General features: G+C 39.0%; 1 protein-coding gene across 5 annotated transcripts in view; it reads left to right on the top strand.

Moving 5' to 3' along the window:
* The window catches only part of SGCG (sarcoglycan gamma), a 104,725-nt gene extending 92,804 nt beyond the window's left edge, over nucleotides 1-11,921 (top strand). For all 5 annotated transcript variants that reach the window (XM_071434072.1, XM_071434069.1, XM_071434071.1 and 2 more), the window contains 2 exons: nucleotides 8,960-9,083; nucleotides 10,606-11,921. In XM_071434072.1, the coding sequence (XP_071290173.1) occupies nucleotides 8,960-9,083; nucleotides 10,606-10,779 (298 nt within the window). In that variant the 3' untranslated portion in view covers nucleotides 10,780-11,921. The remainder of the gene's footprint in view (nucleotides 1-8,959; nucleotides 9,084-10,605) is intronic.
* The last annotated feature ends 124 nt before the right edge of the window (nucleotides 11,922-12,045 follow it).

Below are 12,045 nucleotides of genomic sequence, written 5' to 3'. Positions count from 1 at the left end.
CCTGGTTACCATTCATCTCTTACATATTTAGGCTGCATTCATGCAACTGAGTCCAAAGCTAGAGGACCTCTGTGTTCCCAGAATAAGCAGATGCATCTCAGATGTCCATCCAGGTTTAGAATACTCCTCTCGCTGCAAGCAAAATCATTCATTCATTCATTCTCTGAAGTGGAAAGGGATCCTCCCACAAGCCACCCACACAGAAACTAATATTCCTGGAGCATGGCCTCAGGGATCTACAACTGTTTGGGTAGGTGTTCAGGTTGATTAAATTTATTTGGACATCTAGGTGAAGATATGTGTATTGCATCTCATCACTTTTGGTGGAAGGCAACAGGTATTGTGAGGGCATTTTACAGAGATATCTAAAACAGAACAGATTATTTATGCTCTAGCACTACTTTTTTTCTGTTAATTTTGAAGGAATGGGGGATCAATGGCATTTCTTTAGGAATTGTACACTTGCCAACTACACCATATTTGGTTAATGTCTGAGGAAATGAAAATTCATCATAAGAAATCAGGCACTGCGCTAGGAAATGTTCAAGTTGCAGAATAAAGGCTTTCCACTTGGAACCTAGTATTTCATAAATTCATCTAAATTGCTAATCATGGTTTCTAGAACCATGTGACTAGGATTAGAAATGGCTGCCAGTTACTGGTTCTTGTTTGATATCAGGCATGAGGTAATGAGTCCTTCCAAGCTAATCATTAGCTTGGAATGCTATGACTTTTCCTTTTCAGGAAAGTCATGACAACATCATATTTACCTAAAAGAAGTATCTTTTCTTAGTTGGTAAAAATCCATGGTTGTCTTATACTCACTAAAAACTTGGAGAATTTCAAATAGTATAAGTGTTTTCCTTGCTATCAAATTTCTGAATATCTTCTTCCTTCAAAACTTCCTCTATATCTTCTGCATGAAATTCAGATTTCTTTTTATACCAGTCTTGATAACTGTGCACCCCATGTATCTACATTTATATTTATTATCTCCTACAGTTCTTCCCTTGGCTCCTGTAATTCTTGTTTTGAACATTTTTCTGGTTTTCTATCCTACACTGCACACTCATCTCCAATGCCCTCCTTTACCTGACTTATTTCTTAAAGCTTATGATTATTCAAATATGTATCAGAAAAATAGCACAATCTCTCTTTTCTTCTAATCTGAGGTCATCAGATTGCCCACAGTTTGAAGCACAACAGAATAAGAAAGCCTTTTATTGTTAGTGCTTTTCTGTCATAGACTCCTTAGCACATACATCATTAGAGGAACACAGTCCAGGTTGGTTTCCTGGGTCCTGCATCTCTGATGTTGGAATATGTAAAAGTTAGACACCCTGCTGCAGCACTGGGGCACATAACAGACTTGCCTCCAAATCCAAGATCTTGGAGCTATAAGCTTATATTAAGTCCATGGATAAAATTATTTAAATATAGGCATAAATAAGGATAAATGGATTAATTTATCTACAGAAAATTAAACTTACATAGAATCTGATTAATTATGATTTTATTTTCTCACAATGATTGTCTTAATGTAAAAAGCATAAAGAGTCTAAGATCCGTTACTGCCATTGCTCAATATTCCGAAAGGTCATTACAAGATTGTTTTAGCTTTAGATTGTTTTAGCATTCCCTATAGGTTGCTTATTTGAGCTTAATGACTATTTGTGATCTGATTTCATTGTTTCTCCATTACATGATTTTGTAATTTCACAGTGACTCCCCTTCACCCCAGCCAAGCTCAGTAAGCCCAGCTGTGTTGTGTATGACGAAAACTCCTTCCCAAGAGTTAGAAGGAAGGGAAATATGAAAGTGGTTCAGTGAGGTTTTTTTAACCTCCAGATATGAGAGCTCAGCCCTGAAATGGTTGAGTAATGAAGTGCTCCTAGGCCTTACCAAGAGAGGCTTCTGGGAGGGGAGTCTAATATACATGAAAAGAAAGGATCCTGCAGCAGTATTATACGTGCCATACAGAAGGCCTGAACTGCAATTAGTAATGACTTGCTTGTGTTTCATGACTGTCCTTGTGCATGAATGTGATTGTCCAGAGAAAGAAGATTACCAAGAAAAGCAGAGCCTACTACAGCAGTTTGTAGTTATTTCAGGGAACTTCTGCTGTTATGAAAGTATTTGGGATGTTTCAGAAAATAGACATTTCTGTCTATTTTCAGAGGTGTTACAAGCTGCCAGCAAAGCACAGCACATTTTGAGCCATCCCCAAGTGATTGGAGGCAAAATGATGGACCTTCCAAAATGACATTTTCATTAATGCATTTAAGCAATAAACAGAAAAACCAAAAAAAACAGGTTACTTTTTAAATCAAATTAGAACAGGTTGTTCTATCATTTTATAGTCTTTAAGTTACAATATGGGATCACTGAAGACTTTTTTTTAAAACGTCAGAATTCCTGGAAAAATTACGTGCTTTATGAACAGCTGCTTATATTCCAACTGAATAATTTTTCTCTAATGGAGTTCCTGTGCATGTACACTTGCCTCTAAACAGATGTTTTCATAGTATGTATCTCTGAATTCACTTGTACCCTATGTGTTTTCTTACAGTGTTATCAGACAACTTTTCTCTATTTTCACAGGAGACTGGTGATTTTTTTTATTACAGCCACAAAACCTTTATTTGAGTTAATAGTTTTGGCATGGTTAAGTTGAAAGCACAATTTTAATATTAATCTGTATCTCATGCTACTCTTAAGTTTTCCTGTAGGTTTTTCTGCAATGGAAGAGCCAGATTCGCTTGATAGAAAATTATTAAATGTTCCTTACTTTAAATTTTGAGATAATTGCTGTTAAATTTTGATTCATTAAAAATATACTGGTTTGAGTATTACATTTTATTGTGGCATAAATAATAAATTAACTTAGTGTTCAGTATATAGGAGATGTAGATATTGACATTGGTCTTACTAAAACAGAATATGTGTCCTAGTTCAGGCAAGTCCCAGAGGCAGTAGTCCTTGGAAAATTATTTTTTTGAACTAAGCTACAAAAATTGGGAGATAGATTATAACCATTGACCAACTAATGTGCTTGACAAGGAAAAATGGATGCAGTTTTTCAGTCAATTTTTCTCATTATGTTTCATTTAGTTTAAGTCAGTGAAGTTCAGACTCAGAATACCAAATTGAATGAAGGCAATATGGAAGACAATACCATCCAGGTGGGAAGTGATTATTCCACCTCGTAATGAAGGAATTCAATAGGTGTGATGCAAAATGGGACATTTTAGAAAAAAAAATCAGTCAGCATTTGAAAGATTTATAGAAGTTATGTCAAATCAGAATTTTGTGCTAAAGCTTGACTAAGTAACTGCTATATTTTCATTACACAGAAACTTACCGGGGAAGATTTAATGAGTCATTAGTATTTGCTATTCTTTGACATTCAGTAACAGCTATCACAGCTTACTGTTGAATACTGATACTTCCGTGTCCTCAAGATAGACACAGTTGATGCAATATGCTGTGAAACTCATTTTTCCTCTTGCAAGGAGATGTAATTTTAGGAGCTGTTCCAAAGAAAATGCTTTTACAAAATACAGAAATGAGGCTTATAACGAGACTGAGATCTCAGTCGTGCTGTTTTGTCCTTCTTTGCCTTTGGACCATCTGGCAAGCAGCCAAAACCACAAGGCAGAACACCAAGATGCTCAAGTTTGGGTAATCATGTTCTTGCAACATCCTGATTTCCATCCCCACTCACCTGACGCCAAAACAGCAAGCTGCTGGGAGACAAGTGAATATGGGTGGGGATTGGCAGTAGTCATTACTCCATGCCTGCTGCTCACTCTCCACCTCTGGAACTCCAGCCCAGTTTTGCTCAGCTCATGTCAACAGGAATCCAGATTCCTCATAAAGAAAGGATATGGTTTGAAATTGCGTGTACTGCACCATAAATAAATGCTGACAATCTCTTTTTGCTGTGTGACTAGTGCATGCTCTGCCTGTGGTTTACTCTCTTACAATGTCTAGCTGCATGGCTGGGGAATTGGACTGCTTTCAGACTAATCAAAAAGTCAATATACTCCTATTGCCTTTTAAAGGTTAATGTACATTCAAAAAGCAGGGATCAAAGCAGACATCTACAGAGAACCAAGGCCAATTAAGCCCACAGAATCCTCTAGGTTGCTTTTTTGCCTTTCAAAACAGTAGTTCCTTGACAGGTTAAAGATTTTCCTTTTTCCCCTCTTTCCCTCGTGGGTTTTTTTTTTTCCTCTTCATTTCTTGCCTTTTCTATTCATCCTTTGCTCCATGACCTCTAGTCATTTCTTAATAAAAAAAATACTATAGTTATTTATTGTTTAATCATCATAATTTAATTTCTGTTTCCCTTAAACCTTTACAAAGTCAAATGAATTCTGGGGCAGGTGTTCATGGCAGGATTTCTTTTTGTACACCAAAGGTATGTGAGGGTCTCTTGCTTACCTGATGATGTGAGAAAGATGTTTTGATTATAGAATCATAGAATGGTTTGGGTTACAAGGGTCCTTAAAAGTCATCTATTTCCAGCCCCCTGTCATGAGTAGGTACACCTTCCACTAGACCAGGTTGCTCAAGGCCCTGTGTAACCTGACCTTGGACACCTCCAGGGATGCACAATTGTTGGGTTCACTACAAAATTAGAGCTAGTGTTGATCCCGGACCTGTTCAGTCCAGTTACAGTAATCCTGATCTTCCTTAGACAGGTGCTGGGAAGAATGCATACAGATGGGCAACTTCTGTCTAAGGTCATACTACTGAATTCTCTTCCCATTGAATTCAGGAGAGATGATGACTCCTGAGCTGGAAAGGTCAAAAAGGGGTCAGAAGGAAAGAATAAACAATTACCCAAGAGCAAGCTGATTCCTCAGTCCTGCTCTTAGAGGTCAAGCAACCCCAAAGTGCAGTAGGAAACTTGAGGTACTCTTTCTTCAGTGCTAGAACTAGCTTTCTAATACCTTGTGGTACTTTAAAGATCTGTAAGGCATCCTTCTGACTCCTGCCAGACCAGGATGAAAAAAGAGATCAATATTCCTGCAGCATGCACAGGCAGTGTCACCTGCTTCTTTACCAGAACTGCTGCAGGCTGTCCCTGCCCTCACATCCTCCCTAACAGCCAACTGAGCAATTTCAGGTGATCTGACATCTCCACAAGTTAGCAACATGCTTATAGGAAAAGGGAACTCTCCGAGCCTTTTAGTTGTTGGGATGGTTTCAGATCCAGAGCCTGGATGCTGTTGAGGTTCCCTCAGAATATTTTTTCACACAGACCTTCATGAATTATTTAGCACATCTCAGCACCAAATTTCTTTGGCTGCCAGACATGACAGTATAGTTGACTCCTGGAACTCTTACCAACAAGTAAATATTATCTTTGCTGTAATCAATTGCAATGGACTGTGGAGAACCAATATACAGCAAATGACAGCTGTAAAATATTACCAAGGACCACCTATTCTCTCACCCTTCCCTGGCTTTCAGAAGCTGACATGGTGCAGTTTCTCAGGCTGCAGGGATCAGGGTGAAGGCAAAGTAACTATTCTGCAAGTGGGCCCGGGTGTGGCTTGCTTTGCCTTACAATCTGTGGGTATGTGTACTTGGGTGTCTAAATTCAAATTAGAAACACGCTTGGGAGAGAAATCTCCCAATGGCCTGTTAGTTCTCCACATCTTGATTTTCATTGTGAAACTGTTTGGGAGACATGGACAGGGTGACATTTGTGTTAAACTATTCTGAACGCTGTGATCTCATGGAGAACACCTGATGTGCTCTAACCTTTCTGGGCATCCAGTTGGCAACCCCTAGTCCAGAGTTCTCCTCAGGACACACATAATGGGCTGTCAGGTCCTTGGCATCAAATACTGTGCTGCCCAGATCAATTTCTCTTGCACTGCACCCCTTGCTAATTGACCCTGGCAGCTACTGCAGTACCTAGAAGCTACTCATAAGTACAGAATCCATCTTCCCAAGTGAGATAGAGGCTGTGACAGATGTCACATTTAGGACAGCACATTACATAGATTAATTCCCCTAGATGGAAAAGATCATTCACTTCATCCCCTTAAATGTAATTCATGTGTCTGTAAGTTTAAAAAAAAATATAAAGTGATTGGTAACAATATATTCCCTCATCATTCTAATGCAAAAATTCAAACAATATAAAGTGACCAAAAACTCTTAAGACAATTAATTTCTTCCCTCTTATGCTCCAAGCACCCTCCATCATTTGCAAACAAACTGAATTCTTGTTGTGTCAGGACACTTGAGAGACGCACATCAGTGTGGGGGCTGAGAAGGGACATTCAAAGTCAAGGTTCAACTTAGGCTGTTTCTACACTAGGTGCCCATTTCCCTTTGAGTGCATCTGGACTCTAGACACCAAACCTTTGAATACTGTACAAAGAAATGCATCATTAGTGTTATTGACTCTTGCCTTTGCTAGAATCTCACATATTACAGTTCACATCTCTGATTCACAACATTTTGCATTGCCAGGAAGCTTCAATGACGTGCTTAATTAGGCAAATCCAGGCTGAGTTAATCTAGAAATAGGACCTGTATAAACAGCAGAAATTTAAGTTTGTGATTAATATAGCAAATGTAATTCTGCCATGCAATTTAAATTATGTGTATGTCATATCATAAATCTAAGTGCTTCCGAAGTCTGTAGGCTTCGTGCCAGCATTAATTTTTGTAGAAAGTAAGAAATATTTCTCTTGTGTTTGATTGCTTTTTAAAGTCCAGGTCTGATGTACTCTCTGAAGTTTGTCCCAGTCTGCTGTCTTGTGATATTTAATGGAGTTTAAAAATAAAAAATTATGCCTACGTATAGTTTGCTTATGTAGGTGAAATGCATTACAAAAGAACATAAGGTATTTCAGACTTTAAAGTTTTTTGTTAAGACAAACTATGACAAAGTTATATTTAACTACTTTGACACTAATTTATGAAAATACATTAAATTTTAAAGATTGAAAATAGAAACTTTTTTTAATTTTTCAGTATATAATGCGTACAAATGCGCCCTGAAAGATATTCCCATGAAGCAGACCACCCACATTAATCACTCAGGGAAGAGCTGATTTTCTATTTCATAGAGGTATAAATTTAGAGATCTAAAGCAAAAATTCATACCAAAGTTGTTAAATTCCAAACACTGCATAATAAAGATTACTAATACTATATTGGTTGTCTGATTCAGAACTCATTCTCATGACCTGGTACACAGCATAATCAGGCCTGAAGTTTGTGCTATCTCAGGTTCATGGGGTGAGGCATTAAATTGTTTTGTGGATATGGTCTCAATATGGGGCCATGATGCATTTACCCATTGTTAGTATTTTATTTATTTATCAGTCTGGAGTTTAAACTAATTAAAGGTGATGAAGCCAGGAGGTGTCAGGGAGAGGCAGATCATAGAAATGTAAAGTTGTTGAATGGTTTAGGTTGGAAGGGACCTTTCAAGATCAGAGAAGATAGAATCTTCTGCTAACTCTAGCCAGCAGTGATAAGCCAATATTGCTTGAGCTATTTTCAGATTTGAGGATAAAAAATGAAGTTTCAGTGACTGTGCTTAGATATCATGGATTTAGGTTTTAAGTTATCAGCTGGATTTAGCTTCTTCAGAACTCAAAAGTACAACTGAACTTTCACACAAGCACAAACTGTCTTCTTTTACATTCTGGTTTTAATGAAGTAACAGGAAAACAAAAAGAAAATGAAGACTTGAGTCTCAGTAAATTAGACAGCTTATTCCTGCCAATAATTTGCAGTCAGAGTCTGGACTCACTACACAGTGCATTCCCAGTAAAGGACCTACTTGGGCACAGCTTCCACTCTCCCAGTCTGGCAGCTGTGGAGCACCTGTGGAGCCAGCACAACATCTGCTGGGAGTGCATGCACACTCACCCCTCTGCATTTCTAGAAAACACAGTGGCTTGGGAACAAATGTGTCTGTTCTGCAATGTGGATGCAGCCCACATTCTTTGGTATGTGTCCAGAGAATAGGAAAGCACATGTAAACAGGGACCACTGCTGTCTCACTTTCTCTAGCCTTCATATTCACCTGTTTAGTATTGGCTGGTGTCTTCAGGAAAGGTGAGTGAATATTCATAAGTAAAATCTAATAGGTATCAATTCTGATCCTGCAGTGCCTCCAGATGAAGCAGTTCTAGGTAATGGTCAAAAGAAGCAACATAATCACTAGCTTTTTGCTAGGATTGGGTTTTTTCTTTCCTTGTCATGATTTTTAGTTAGTACTTCTATCCCTTCTACTTAGCATGGAAATGATACCAAAATTGTGAAGAAACAAAGCCTTATCTCTTTGAAAACTAAAAATCATTATTCCTGCACAGCTGATCCGACGAGGTGATTATTCAGATAATACAGTGCCTTCCTGCCATCTTGTGGCACTGCAGGGTTTGCAACTCCCTGTTTGTTATACTGTATAATTTTTATATTAACAGTTAAATTAAATTAACAGTTTTTAAGTTTCAGATGTCATCTAGTTAAACAACACACACACACACACAAAGAGTGAAACCTCACTCTAGCTAATTGCAATGTCAGAAATCTCGTTGATTTTAAAAAGTTCCAGACTGTATTAATTGTATTTATTTCAATGCCTTATTATGTCAAAAATGAAAACAAATTGAAACTAATGTAAAACTGTGTTTCAGGTTAATAGATTAGGTTACTGTTATACTGAAATAATCTGCAGTTATGTATGAAACAATACCTTGCATTTGCATTATGAATTAATCTGTAGTTTTCATTTGGGATACTTTGTTGGTTTTCAAAATAGCTGCCTCCTTATTCAAGTCTGCCTGAAGGACAGGAAAAATGCATCTTTTGTAGGACTTCAGAGCCTGCAAGAGCTTGTTCAATGTTTACTTATTTTTCTAAAATAAAGGAATGTATGAGATTGTGCTACTGTCCAATTTTCTGCTCCTACTTTCAGGCTGGAATCACCAACTCGATCTCTGAGCATGGATGCACCACGAGGAATTAATATTAAAGCACAAGCTGGGAATATTGAAGCGCTTTCCCAGATGGATATCAAACTACACAGCAGTGATGGCGTGGTGAGTACAAGCCCTTCTTTTACATAACTGTGGTTGATCTTCTGTGTGACTGTAACTTCAAGTCTTTTTTTTTCAAGTTCTGTTAATTTAATTCCTCAGGTTTTAGGTAGCAGGATATTAAAGTTATTAGTGCCAATAATAAAAGTTTTATTTATGCAAATAATACTACCAACAGACATAATGTTATATTAGCTTAGAGAGATGCTTTCTAATGAAACTTGGACACTGCTTAGCTCCCTACTAGCACAGTGATTCCCAGGCACCTCAGTGGTGAACCTTGGCTCGGAAGCAGACACAGCCCCAGAGTGGCAAAATTAAGGAGTGAAGCTCTGCAGACATCATTAACAGCAGGCAGCATGCAGCAGCCTATTTATCCCCTCTGCAAGGCTGTACTGTGCCAGTTCTTCCACAGAGGAACTACAGACCAACCCACGTCCATCCATAACCAGCTGGCTCCATGGTGAGGCCTCAGCACTCAGGCCAGGATAGATCTGGGTCCAGCAGCAGTGCTTGTGTCCTGCTCTTCTGTGCACAGGCAAGGACCCTGTCACTTACCTTAGAGTCATAGAGTGAATTGTGCTGGAAGGGACCTTAAACATCATCCAGGTCCAATTTCCCCTGCCATGGCCAGGGACACCTTCAAATAGACTAGGCTGCTCAGAGCTCAATCCAGTCTGGCCTTGAACACTTCCAGGCATGGGTCATCCACAATTTCTCTGGACAACCTGTTCTGTGCCTCACCACTGAAAGAAGTTCTTTTTTATATCTAATCTAAATGATAGTTTCTTTCAGTTTAAAACATTCCAGTATGCCTCATAAAGGGTCCCTCCCCAGCTTTCTTGTAGGCCCTCTTTAAGTACTGGAAGGCTGCAATGAGGTCTCCCCAGAGCCTTCTCGTCTCCATGCTCCAGTTCTCTCAGCCTTTCCTCATAGGAGAGGTGCTCCATCCCTCTGAGCATCTTCGTGTCCCTCCTCTTAACTCACTTCCACAGACCCGTGTCTTTCTTATTTTGGGGGCCCCAGAGCTAATGCAGCACTGCAGGTGAGCTCTCACTGGAGCAGAGCTGCATGGGCAGAATTCCCTCCCTTGCCCCTGCCCATGTTGCTCCTGTTGCAGCCTGGGATATGATTGATTTTCTGGGCTGCAAGCACACATTGCTGGCTCATACATAGGTTTTCATTTGTCAATACCCCCACATCTTTCTCCTCAGGGCTTCTCTCAATCCATTCATCACCCTGCTTGTATCCATTTTGGGGATTGCCCCAACACAGGTGCAGGACATTGCACTTGGCCTTGCTGAACTTCATGAGTTTTCTGCTAAGAAGAGGATGGGCACCAGCTTATTCCTGTCCTTTGTTTATATCTGCCAAGAGCCTAGAGCTCAGAGAAACTTTGTATATAACAAGTCCTGTGTAAAAGGCAGTTCTTAAGCCTCTGCCTAGCCAAATTCAACTTGTCTCATGGCACATTATTGCTTTACCATCTCTAATAACCTCGTTTCTCCTGCTTTTTCCCACACAGCTTTTGCTGGATGCTGAAACCGTGCGTCTGCCCAAGCTGCCTGAGGGTACAAGGGGTGGATCTGGGATTTCTCAGGGGCTCTATGAAATCTGTGTGTGTCCAGATGGAAAGCTCTACTTGTCAGTGGCTGGCATGGGCTCCACTTGCCAGGAATACAGCCGAGTCTGCCAGTGAGGCACCCAAAAGGCCACACACCTCCTTGGGCATCTGGGTTTTGTATTACTCCTAAAGAGCATTACTGAAAGCATATTTTTCAGCATTTTAGAAACAAAGTACTTACAATTTAGGAAACAAATCTACATCTACAGTTCTGGAATACAGGGTGTAAGGGGAAGAAGAGCACAAATGACATTTCCACTGCAGAAGAATGACCTGACTCAAATTACATGTTTTGTCAGAAACACTTGGAAAACAGCCTTACAGAGAGTATAAAAAATAAAACAAATATGTTTCCTTGCTGAACTGTTATTCAGTCAGATGATTATGTCGTTGTTCATATTTTTGAGATCCATGGGTTTTTCCTCTCACTACATGTAAACACTTACTGGGTGAAATGAAATTGAGGGAACTACTTGAATTATTTGTAAGACAAAGCATTATTTGGAAAATTCAGAAAGTGCCAGCAAATGGTCTATGCAATTTTGTTCTTGCAATAACACAAGATAGAAAAATGTGGTATTTGTGTGAGTTCTGTGTAAAAGATGTTAATTTGTTGATAGCTTTCTGTTTTAATTTGGCAACACATATGCTGATTTGCTTCTTACTGAGATTCGTATAAAAATACCTAATGCAAAAAGCTCCAGAAGTCATGAAGGCCTCTCTGTGTCTCAGATCCATTCACTATAAAACAGAGAAGTATGTTAGTGTATTTTATTATAGCATTGTTTGTTCTACTGCCTGTACCATCATATTCAATCAAATCCTTTTTTATTTTATGACATGCTAATTCAACAAGGCAATCTGTTGTGCCAGCTGGACTAGTAAACAAAAAAAAAATATGTCTTCAGATTGTCTGACCTAAGGAACTCTTTGGGCAGTGGGAAAAATTCCTTTTATGCAGCCCACAGATTTCAACTAAGAGGAATATTTCATTCCCATCTGTACCTGTTTACTGGTATTTCTGATCTGTCAGAGTGGGACTCCACCACAAACAGAGAGAGTAAAACTGTTATTATTTTTTACATTAGGATTTTGGATACAAAATAAATGCTCACCAGAGCTGACAAACCGTTTATTGGCCTTGTAAAGAAACACAACTGCAGACCCATTCCCCTGTACAGTGTTGCACTGAACACAAATAAATTGTTTGCACACCTCTGGGTAGCAAGATTTGTATTTAATAGTCTGTTGTTTAAACCTCATGGGTTTTAAATTCCTTTGATGCTGTTTTGTATATACTTTATGGTCTTATTATCCAGGAAGGAGCTATCACATAGTGCC

Source organism: Agelaius tricolor, unplaced genomic scaffold (genome assembly GCF_023055355.1).
Source record: "Agelaius tricolor isolate 1412-34295 unplaced genomic scaffold, bAgeTri1.0.p SCAF_9, whole genome shotgun sequence".
NCBI lineage: Eukaryota > Metazoa > Chordata > Aves > Passeriformes > Icteridae > Agelaius > Agelaius tricolor.
This window is presented reverse-complemented; position numbering and strand designations above follow the sequence as displayed.